The 12148-nt window shown below is 43.4% G+C and overlaps 1 protein-coding gene and 1 gene segment (V, D, J or C); both read right to left on the bottom strand.

Annotated features, from left to right (window-relative positions):
• Positions 1-5603: 5603 nt before the first annotated feature.
• LOC121165084 (tyrosine-protein kinase RYK-like) lies at positions 5604-11212 on the bottom strand. Its single transcript, XM_040993556.1, is given in 3 exon segments — positions 5604-6126; positions 9447-10279; positions 10282-11212. Coding segments are annotated over 2 exon segments (1050 nt in total). The 3' UTR covers positions 5604-6126; positions 9447-10160.
• Positions 5804-8895, bottom strand: LOC121164976. The segment is given in 2 exon segments: positions 5804-6126; positions 8838-8895. Coding segments are annotated over 2 exon segments (381 nt in total).
• Positions 11213-12148: the final 936 nt, after the last annotated feature.

The raw sequence follows: 12148 nt of genomic DNA, 5'->3' as shown, positions 1-12148 counted from the left end.
CAGGACAAAATATAGAGCCAGGCACGTGGCGATGCTAACAAGTGCCCAGGAATGAATGGAGTCAAGTATCTATATGTCCAACATATAAGCACATTTTTCTATAGTACTTATGTATGTTTTATAAAAGGGCAGACAGATAATCCTATGACTTTGGTGAAGACGAGGGTAAATAGCTAGGTGGCTGATCATATGTATGGATGGAAAAGAGATATGGTAGAAGAAAGCTTCTATCAGGGCCTCTGGGAGGCTTACTAAAATATCTTCTGAAATATTAGTATATGGTTCATTTTAACCCTTCCCAGCCTCCCATCCCTGAGATGACCTAATTGTTCTACATAAAGCCTTTCTTTCTGTTCTCAAATATTTTCCTGACTTTCCTGGGTTTTTGGAAACACCTTCTTGCTCACAACTTCCTTCCACATGCAGTCTATGTGGTCTTGTTGCCATGTCAGTTTTCTTCAAGGTCACTGACTATTCCAGGCTGATGTTTTCCAGAGGGAGAATCTGAGGACTGGAGATGGGGCAGTGGGCTTACGTGGAGCGATACCAAAGGCAGTTGGGGCTGCTATTCCATCCCAGTACTGGGCACAGCCTTGGCTAGGTGTAGTGGGTCTTCAGGTGCATGAGGCAATGGAAACTTCTAAAAGGGCGTGGAGCGCTCCACCCAGCCTTCTGGAGGAGGATGGGAGCGAAAGCAGCAGATGGGCCCAAGATTCTGTTTTCAGTTCCCCAAAGGGCTTTCCCCTTGACCAAAGCAGTGTGACCGTTGCTATGACAGTTGCTATCTTGGTCCCTGGGACTCTTCCCGCTAAGATAGCAGAACTTTTTTTTAATCTCCTTGGGCCAGTCACCATGAAACTCAGTAGTAACTACTCTAGGGTGGAGTGCTGGAAGCTTGTTTGGGGTCTGAAACTGTTGTGATGGTTGAGGATGTTGGGGTATCAAGTGGGACTTTTGTTCAAAGTGTTTCTTTTCTAAATGATCCCAGCACTCCTCTTGATTGCCGTGGGCTTGTTTGATTCTCCATTTTTACAGAAGTTGAATGATTGCTCCTTGAAGATGCCCATAATTAGCTCCTTACTGCAACTGATAGAAACCCAACAGGTTGAAAGAATACTGGATCTAGTCTCAGACATGTCACTAAGAGACCAGATCAGATCATGTAGTCTCTGATCTTGAGTAATTTTTCTGCTAACTAAAATGCTTTATTTCTAAACTTTCTCAACTCTATGATTCATTGATGCAGTGGTCCTAAAACTGACACCCATAAATAGTAATTATTGAGTAACTAACATGTTATTGCTTTAAAAAATTACTTGTTAGTTATTTGCAAGGAGAAGAAAGAAAGAGGGAGGAAGAGACAGATCTTTATTTATTTATTTATTTATTTTGACAATCTTTACATAAACAGGGTAAAAAGGGTTCAAGCTCTTCAGGAAGATGGTCAAGACAATTAGTTACTTATTGTTTCCTCAATATATCTGATGTAAAAGGGGATTTTAAGAGAGAAGCCCCATCCAGTCTCCCACATGCCCCAGGTCCCTTATATGGGGCATGCTCCGAGGGTCTTGCTTAAGTGGTTTTGATAGTTCAACAGTTATGAATTGCTGCCACTCTCGCCACTCCAAGCATGATGAGGTCGTTGAGGGCTCCACTGATTGACATAGTCCATCATAGAGTCTCCATTTGCTCAGTTTTTCACTGCCAACATATAGCTGAGATGGTTGACTGGTTCGAGACATACCTTCTACCCACTGTTTCACTCCTCAGTTGTCCACAATAGCCAGGCCTGGTCCAGAATGAAACTAGAAGGTCAGAACTTAATCCAGATTTCCTACATGAGCGCAGGAAGTAAAGTATCAGCCATCACCTGCTGCTTTCCAAGGTGTACATTAACAGGAATCCAATTGGAAGTAAAGTAAGTGGGATTCAAACCTGAATGTCTTATATTTGTCAAAGTTGTGCACATGGTAGTTTCTGTGTTTTTATAACATTCATATATGATAGCCACAATTAAATCTTAGTAAACTCTTCTGAAACTAATGAGAAAGTGGTATTGAATAAGAATAAAGACTTTCTTCTAAAAGAATCTGTAAGAATCTTTCTCAAGAAATATACATTTTTTTTAAAAAGATTTATTTTTATTTGAAAGAGTTACAGAGAGGAAAAACAGACCACACACACACACACACACACACACACACACACACACAGAAGTGGTTGGGAAGGTGAGCCGAAGGAAGAGGACCTGATGGGTGATTGGGAGAGTCTCCCTCATGAGCCACTTTGCCTCCTGATTCTCTCTTCTCTCAGCTTCATCCTGCCCACAGCCTTCATGTGCCTACTTCAGTGTACAAGGTCTTCCTGAATTTCTCAACCTGAATCTCAGCAATATACATATTTTGAACTCTGTATTTTATTTTTTGGATGGCATATTCCTAATTTGCAAGATAGTTAAAGACTTTGTGCTGTAAGCATTTGCTGGGAGCCATGAGCCATTCTGAGCACATCTGTGGTTCTCTGTGCACCTGACCTGAACACTCCTTTCTCTTCTGTGACTGTGGATTCACTGTTCTCCCAGCTCCACCTCCATCTGTGACTCTCCCACTCCCTGCTTGTCACTCCAGCACTTTTCTTATGTGTCCCAATCTGCCGGATCATTTCATCAGCGTTCAGAAGGGTTGCCCTTTCTCCCAATTTAATGTATGCTCTCTGTAGAATCTGCTTCTCTTTCTTGTCTCCTTTCTTTCCTCTGTTCTACTTCTTTTTTTGAAAGAATTGTCCAGGAACAGTCTCCAAGTTTTTGCTTCCACTCTTGTTTGAACCTACCTGATCAGACTTTTGCTCTGTGTAGTTCACTAGTGACTACTTGCATTGGTAAATACAATGGCCCATTTTCATTCTCTATTTTAGTTGACCAGTCTTTTTTTTTTTTTAGATTTATTTTTTATTGGAAAGTCAGATATACAGAGAGGAGAAGAGACAGAGAGGAAGATTCTCTGTCCAGTGATTCACTCCCCAAGTGGCTGCCACAGCCAGAACTATGCCAATCCAAAGCCAGGAGCCTGAAGCTTCTTCTGGGTCTCCCACACGGGTGCAGGGTCCCAAGGCTTTGGGCCATCCTCTACTGCTTTCCCAGGCTGCATGCAGGGAAATGGAGCCCCCGGAACACAAACCAGCTCCTATATGGGATCCTGGCATGTGCAAGGCAAGGACTTTAGCCCTTTGTTGACCAGTCTTAACAATCAACCCCATTGGTCACTCTTTCCTCTGTAATTTTTCTTCTCTTGTTGTCCAAGACTAAATCATTCTTCTGACTTTCCTACACTTGATCTTAGCCAAAAGGCCGAGAGGTGATCCTCTCATTTTCCTTCTTCTCCATTGGTCAATCCCCTTCATGCTTTGCTTTATCCTCATTTTGCCTACTTCCTAATAACTGAGTAGTGTCCAGCTCAGTTCTTGGAGTTCTTTGTCCTCACATGCTAGGCACTCTCTCCTAGTCTCAGGGCTTTACTCGTATCTGTGTGATGATGGACACCACATTCAGGTCTCTGGCATTGTACTGAGCACCTAACACATCTTGGCTTGTCTGACAGGCATTTCAGACTTAGCATGTCTAAAATCAAGCTTCTGAGCCTCCGGTAATCAGACAGTGTTGCCTGGGATAAGAATGGGATGAAATGGTGAGCTTATTTAGAAACCCAACTTATATTGCTATTTTCATATGTATTTATTGCTTGTTTTGTATATATTCCCAGGCACGGGATTGCTGGGTCATGTGTTAGATGAATTTTCAGTTGCCTGAGCACTTCCCATACTGACATCCATAGTGGCTGCACAATTCTACAATCCACCAGCAGTGGACTAGGATACATTTCCCCCACATCCTTGCCAGCAGCTGTTGATTGTTATTTTCACTGGGTTAAGTGGAACCTCAATGTGTTTTTTGAAAAAGTAAAAAAAAAAAATAGGACCAGCATTGTGGCACAACAGGTAAAGTCATTGCCTGCAACATTGGCATTCCCTGTGGGCAGCTGTTTGAGTCCAGGCTGTTCCACGAGTCCTGGCTCTTCCAATCCAGCTCTCTGGTAACACTCCTGGGGAAGCAAAAGATTTCCTAAGTGCTTGAGCCCTTTTCATTCACATGGGAGACAGGGAAGAAGATCCTGATCCTGGCTTTAGCTTGGCCTAACCCAGGGGAATTATCCAGGAAGCGAACCAGTGGGTGGGAACACTCCTCTCTCTCCCCACTTCTTGCTCACATTGCTTTGTAATTCTCTTTACAAATAAATAAATAAACCTTATAAAAAAAGTAAAAAATAATCTGTGAAATTAGTCTCAAAACAATTTAACCCACTATATCCAAAGTATATTACCATCCCAATATGCAATCAAAATAGAAAATATAAACATATTTGTGGTACTGCATCTCCTAATGCTGGCCTTTAGACTTTCAGCACATCTCAGGATGGCGTAGTCTCATTCTCAAAGCTCCTTAGCTCCATGTTCTAGTGGTAGCTGTTCTGGATACAGGTCTAGAACATACGGGAGCTAATTGAAGGATCAGCCATTTGGTGCTACAGATTCTGACTGAAGCAAATGTTCAAGGAGTAAAACAGGCAATAGTCAAATTGAGCTACTCCTTTTTTTTTTTAATGGCTAACAATTCTAAATTCCTTAGTATATATGTGGCCAGATACTTAGCCTTAATTAAACTGGATTACTTTTCTTAATTTTCACAATTTTACAAGTTAGACTTCTCCCACCTTCAGATGGGAAAACAAAGACCCAATGGTGAAGGAACTTGCCATCATGGGCAGTGAATATATTTTCTTGGAAGTTAAGCACACACTATGATAGGGAAGGCAGCTTAAGGATTCATCAGTACACATTACTAGAGCACCAATCACATGTACTTCCACCAAAAAAGGAAGAGGAAATGGAAGAGGAAGACTGTTTATGTTGGGCAACAACCAAGTCATCTAATGATTGCTGGGTTATGGAATGTGAACATTTGTTAGCTTTAGGGAGCATGCCCAACATTTTAACAAATGCTCTTAACCTCACAGTGTAATGAAAAATCAAATTAGGCTGTGTAAAGTGCTCAGCATAATCCTTGGAATACAGGAACTCTTGAATATGTATGTTTAAAATGATAATAAAGGTATGACATTCTGTGAAGTCCAAACTCCATGATGGATTTAAAGAGTTTGGTATTGCATGTTCATCTAGGTTGTTTGCACTGTTTTATATCATGCTGCAATAAATGACTTTCTTTTATAGTTGCTTGATGTTGAAAGATTGTGTTTTGGTAAACCTGTGGAGTGCGTTGGATTGAACTGTGTGAGACTGTGGGGCTCAATGAGGGGAGAGAAAGTGGAGAGACAAGGGTCTGCCTTGTGGTCCAGGGGATGGAGGTGTGAAGACAGGACAGGGGCTTGTGGATTCTCAGGGAGTGGTGTCTCCTAGATGACTGCAGGTTTGGGTGGGATGGAGGATGCAACAGTCGGGATGGGACAACTAATATTTAGTCTCTTAGAAGAGAAACAGCGCAACTGGATGCACAATGTAGGATAACCATTAAATGAGGAAGGAGAGAGAAATAATAGGTGCAAAGATTCTCTTTATTTATCCATTTCCCCCACCAATATTCGCATGATCAAAGCCAAGGAAGGGGTGGGGAGGGCACAGGAGGTGAGGGGCTGGAGGACTGCACTGCAGTGGGGGCTGGGTCCACCGAGGGCAGGGAAGCATCGACACTGGGCCTCAGGATCCGCTGATGGTGCTGGGTGAGTGTCTGGCTTTAGCATTCATTCCTGTTAAAGCTCTTGACAAGTGGTGAGGTCAGGCCTGCATGTGTTATCTCACAGGTGTACACATCGTTGCTGTTGTACTGTGTAGTGCTCAGCGTCAGAATGCTGCTGAGGCTGTAGGTATTGTCTGAGCAGTTCTGTGGTGTTTTGCTCTCCTGGATACCAGTTGTATGGGTGACGCCACCCACCTTCCAGGTGACAACGATTTCACTGGGGTAGAATTTATCCGCTATGCAGACAATAGAGACTGTGCCGGAGTTCAGCATTCCCTTATCTGGTGGGAAGATGGAGGCAATTGGTGCAGCTGTGTCACCTGAGGAAGGAAACACAGAGGTTTGGGGCTTGAGTACCAGGGAGCTTCTCCCCAAGGGGGCATAGGGAATGAACACAGAACAATTAGGGACAGACATACAGACAGCAGCCAGTACAATTGTTGCAACAGGACCAGCAAGCAGATGTAGAATCTGAAGATTTGGGGTGTTGCCCTGGATCCCACTACCCCTTCAGAATCCTCAGTATTGTATAAATTCTATGGGAACCCAAACCAGGAGGCCCCTTTGGTGTGTTCCTCTCCTCTGTCAGTATTTTCCAGGAAAGGTCAACTGAAAGCTGGGCCACCTGCCCAGGAGGAAGTGGTGCCCAGAGCTTTATTTCTGACCTTGAGCAGCTGCCAGATGGCCTCGTGGAAACCCCCACCTCAGTGGGGACTCAGGGCCTCAGGCAGGAGAGCAGAGTTAAATAGTAATCATAATAAAAAGAATCAAGAATCCTTTCCTGGGAGAAATCAACAGATAGCTGAACAGGATTTAACAAAGCTAACCATAAGGTTCATCCAATAGTTCAATATAAGATACTTTTGTTTGCTGTTCCTCTTTAAATGTTATTATTAGTCCCCTCCCATAATTGTATAAAGTAGACTTGGCAGCTAAATGTGCTCTCCAGAGAAACTAAGCAGGAAAAAATGTTTTATGAAGAACCTCCACCTGGGCAAATGACTCTTTGATGGCTTTAAGCTTTCCATCTGGTATTTAACATACTAAACAATTAGCATATTTTAAATGCAAGGTTTTTGAAGATGTTTTATTATGCCTTTTGAAAAAGTCTGAAAGTCTTTAAAGGTTTTTAAGAGGACATAAAACATTTTTTAAAATAATTGAAAAGGTTTGATGTCATCTTACAGGGTTTTAAATTAGTTTCAAAGGGCTTTAAAAGTGTCTTAAAATAGTCTTATTAAGCAGTTGTGGTCTAAGATAATCTACTCTAATCATCAGGTTTGAAATCAGCTGGGGTGGTCAACAGCAAGAGCGGTAAATCATTAAACTGTTTTAGAAGTTATGAAGTTAAAATATCTACATTCAAATTTTTCTATCACAGACTTAAATATGAGAAAATACATTCTATTGATTTTATTAATTACATTCATAAATGATTAGATATTTTGTACAACTGTAATACTGCGCGTGATGATAAATTATTGAAATTAGCAATTTGCCCCATATTTGCCTGGCACTTATTAGTTAGTTATATGTTTTATTGGTATTCATATAAACTGTGCATTGACTGAGATCCAAGTGGCTGAATCATTGCTCTTAAACTTGATTTTGTTGTAAGTTTGGATTTTTACCACAAAGAAAGTTCTAAATATGCTCCTTTTTTTTTTTTTTAAAAAAAATGAGCTTTCATAATTAAATAAACATGAAAAGAGAATATTGGAATAACACTGGAATTTTTGTTTATCACTCAATAAAAGAAACGTTTTATGTTCTGTATCGTCCCCCTACAGGGAAATGTTAAAAAGAGGTTAAAATACTGAGCATAGATTTTGTTTCTAAAATTTTCAATAAATCACTCTTGGTCATGCTAGCTGAAGGTCCACCATATTTTATTTATGTTATTGTCATTATGTGTATCACGGTGTGTCAGAACACCTGGCCATGGCAGAGTTGAACCGGCTCCGTCAGGGTTGCTGTGGCCTTTAGCGGCCAGGCACACTGCCACAGAGAGTAATGGAATGGCCAAGCAAGTCATCCTGTCATGAAAAACGACCACCACAGGAGCTACAGACCATGCTAGCTGTGCCACGGCCCCCATGGTGCTACAAGAATAGGAATAAGTAACTGAGGAAAATTGAAACAACTTACAGTTCCCTCCAAACCTGTAAAATACTTGGTACTTTCCTTCAAGCCCATGGGCATTAAACAACGCAATGCCTTTCCATCATTTAAGCAAACCTCTTTGAAACAGATCGTTTGAACCTCTGTCCCTGCATTATTGTGACTAGAGGCCATTTTGTGGTTTCATGTGAAAATTGGATTTTTTTTTTTTTTTTAAAAAAGACGCAGCCTGTAACAGCCTAATTCCTACAGACCCACATCACTCATTTTAGGCTCTAACATTACACTGCTACCAAGTTCTCTAGCACACTAAATAGGTATTATTTTCTAACTTTTTACTGATTTTTAAAATGCAAGTTAGTGATCATTATAGCTGTCAAAAATCAATTAATTCCTCAGACCAAAGAGAGAAGGCAGATTAAGAAATACATTTCTTTCCTTTATGAATCATACGCAATGAGCCAAATAGCACTGCCTTATTTGATAAAGCTCAATAAAAATGAATGTCTTTGCTCTTTAGAGCATAGAGTCCCTGTTTAACTTCATTGATTTCTGCCCCTTTGAGTGATCTAGCATAGAGCCATCTAATACTATGGTCTCTGAATCCATCCAGCTTTCACACCAGATGCCACGTCTGGAACACACTCATTGACCCACTTTCATAAAATTCCTACTTCTGCTTCTAGAAGAGTCTATCTGGGCAATGACAGCAAAACGTCAAACAGTACGGACAAGTTCTTTGCCTCGGAGAACAGATTTTCTGTTCTGTTCATCCATTCTCCATTTAATTCCTTTTTTTTTTTTTTAAGAATTCTATTTTCTGTTGAACTGACCTCAACTCACATTCCCAACACAAAAATCACAAACTTTCACAGCTCCATAAGGAAAAGGATTGGGAAAGTGCACTTACGTTTGAGCTCCAGCTCGGTCCCGGGGCCAAAAGGATACCACAGTGAGGACTCCATCATCCTCCCCTCCACCAAAACCTGCTCTGATGCCGGTCATGACAAACAGGCAGAGGCAGAGAAACTTCTGCTGTTTGTTCCTCCTGTTCTGCTCACAACCCTCTCCACTTTGTCTGTTCTCTCAGCTTTTGATCATTTTTCTTCTACTTACTTTTGAGTCACCACGAATGCTGACTTTCACCACACATCACAAATTTGCACAAATGATGCCATGGTACTAAAACTTCACAGAAAATTGAGCAAAAAGGTACTTACATTTAATTTCCACTTTGGCCCCCGGGCCAACCGTGAATCACAGTGAATTCCTTTAAGTTCTCCATCTACAAAAACTTCCCGGGAAAGGCAACCAAGACCCACTGCCCTCAGTGAAGTTAGTCCGACTCAGAAATCTCTAAGACTAGCCTCCTGAGGAACCATTTTCCCTCCCTGGCACCAAATCCTGGAACATATTTCATGACAAGCCTGACCTCCAGCGAACAAAGACACACAAAATTGAACAAAACAGCAAACCACAGAGACAGAGGCAGCGAAGAATGGGTTCAAAGGCCACTTACGAATGATCTCCAGCACCGTCCCATCGCCAAAGCCTTCACACAGTGGTGCCTTCTAACTTCCCTCCTTTACAAAAACTGAGTTTCCCCTTTTGAGCTTGGGTAAACTCTGCCCAGAACATGTTAGGATGTACCCCAGGACATTTCTGGATCTGGCAGACAAACTACTCTCCCTCCAGGACCGATTCTTGGTCTCAACAGAAAGACACAGTGATTGCTCATGTTTGCCTGGAGGGTTCTTGAGCCTGGTTCCTCACAAGAGTCAGCATGCAGAGCCTGACACGGAGCCTGAGACCAAAAGACACAGACAACTGGAGAGGCAAGGTTTGGGTTTTACTCACATTTGAGTTCTAGCTTGGTCCCAGGTCTGATTGTCCACCATAGCTCTTGGGTGTTTTGCTGTACAAAAACTGTACAAAACTCTTCTCAGGGAAGAGGAACAGAGGCCCACCTCATTACAAGAGCAGTTACTGCCTTTCTGAACAGGTGTAGAAGCCTCAGGACTTCTCAGATGCTAGTATTTGTTGTCTCAGGTGAGATCTAAGATCCTAGACGTCACATAATATTGATATTTGTATGTTACTTCTGGTAGACCCCTTTCTGCCACAGCCTACCACATATAGAATGCTTGGCATTTATTTATTTATTGTATAGTAAGCTCAATCTGAATTCCAAGAAAAATGAATGAATGAACTTGCCACTTGTTTGAAGTTTCTCCTAGGGTGCTTCTTTTTCTGTATTTGGATCTTTTTCATCTACTAAAATCCCATGGAAAATACGTCCAAAAGTACCTTCTTGGAGTACATCTTTCAAAGTGATCCTCTCTCTGGATATCGTATGTCCTTCACCTTGGCTTTGGCTTCTAGAAGAGTGACACTCCTTAGGTCGTTCTTCTCTATCCGCAAGGTGGGATAACCTGAGGAGCTGGTGATGGGAGTTGCATTGTTGGGTGTGTCAGCAGTCAGGTACTGTGTCGTCTGGGTGGATGGCTGAGAAAGGCCTTGGGAACTACTGCTGGCGCTGATGCTGTCATCCAATTCAATCCTCTTCATACTATGAAGGTGCAAAACAGCCAATATTATTGCTACAAGAAATATCACTGCGCAGCAACCCCCTACACTGATATAAAACACGCGTGTAGAGGTGGTGGGAGCTGCGTGTACAGGATCATAAATAGTTCTGCTAGTGTTTTTGTCCAAGGCTGAAGTTTTTACTTCTTCAAGTTTTTTGTAGCACATTTTCCTTCGCTTAAAATTTAAGACTGTGAAGTTTTTTGAGGCATTTACTGTCAAGTTGAGTTGCATTAAAATCATAACTTCAGAATCTACTTTGCCAGTGCAGGAAAGTTCGACCCGAAACTCTGATAAAGTACGTGGAACTTCCCCCTGAACAGAAATGTTGACCTGGGGCATGTCCATAGCCACATAATTGTCTACTTGGAATCCCAGCTTATATTCAACCTTGGACTTCGCATGCCAGGTGAAGTGCAAGAAATTTGTCTCACTGGGTACTAACAGGTTAAAGGACAGAGCATAGTGACTAATAAGGTCGTTTCTCACATAATAAAGTTCTGCATCAAGACCGATGAGCCGGCGCACCTCGTCCTCGCTCAGGTAGAGGCTCACGCTGGGCCCCGCGGCCGCCGGCGGCAGGGCAGGGGGCCACGGGGCCGGGGCCAGCAGGAGCCACGGCGGCGGCGGCGACCTCAGGCCGCGGGCTCCGGGGACGCGGCCCCGGCCTGGCCGCCCCGGCCGCGCCGCCCCGCGCATGGCCCGCGCCGCCGCGCCGCCGCCCACCACCCCCGGCCTCGAGCCCCTCACAGCCCCGAGCCGGGGGCGGCCGCCCTGCTCATCGCGCCGCCGGCCCGTGGCAGCCAGCCGCCGCTTCAGACCGCCAGAGCTCGCTGCCGCCGCCGCCGCCTCCTCGGCGACCTCGTCCCGGGAGAGCGACGCGAGCCGGCGGGGTAGGAGGGCCTGCTCCCGGGGGCGAGCCTGTGCGCGCCACCGCCCCAGCATCATCACTTTTCACATGAGAATGATTAAAAAAAGAAGAGTAGTTGAACATGAATCAGAGATCAGAGATGATAAATTGTAGTAGACCACAGAGCAGTACTGTTTATTGCAATAGAAAGTTTTACAGCATTAATTGTATGTATAATCCCCAGATTAGGGGTATATTTCTGTGATTCTGTCCCTGGAAGCTTTGCTAGTTGCCTGGAATAGTGGAGTTGGGCAGTGGGTCTTGCCAGGAGGCAAGGGAAGCTGAACGAATGAAGCTGGAGATAGAGAGTAGGACGATGTTAACAAGGGAAGTGAGTGGAAGAGCTGGTGGCCAGCAGAGTTACTATGTCCTAGAGAGGAAAGAAAGTGACTTTCAAACAGGTTGTCCTGTATAGGACATTTACAAAGTGCCCAAGGTTGTACATGGATCACCACGTTTAATGATTTCCCATTTTTTGTGAGCTAAAACCTGACATTTCCTGTTGTTCCACAGGTGAGCCAACCTGAGTTCAAAGAGGTCCAGAGCTGGTTTTATGATGATAAGTAAAGCTCTGCAGTATGGTCAGAGCTAGTGGACGTAGCTAAGCTATGCCACAGATGGGAGTCAGGGTGTTCAGTTAGCCCATTGGAGCAGCAGGCATGATAGTGCAGGAAGGGGGATGGTCAACCCCTCAGCCTGTCTCACAGTTGGAAATGAATGAAAAG

Source organism: Ochotona curzoniae, unplaced genomic scaffold (genome assembly GCF_017591425.1).
Source record: "Ochotona curzoniae isolate NIBS_2020 unplaced genomic scaffold, NIBS_Ocur_1.0 contig_883, whole genome shotgun sequence".
Taxonomy (NCBI): Eukaryota; Metazoa; Chordata; class Mammalia; order Lagomorpha; family Ochotonidae; genus Ochotona; species Ochotona curzoniae.
This window is presented reverse-complemented; position numbering and strand designations above follow the sequence as displayed.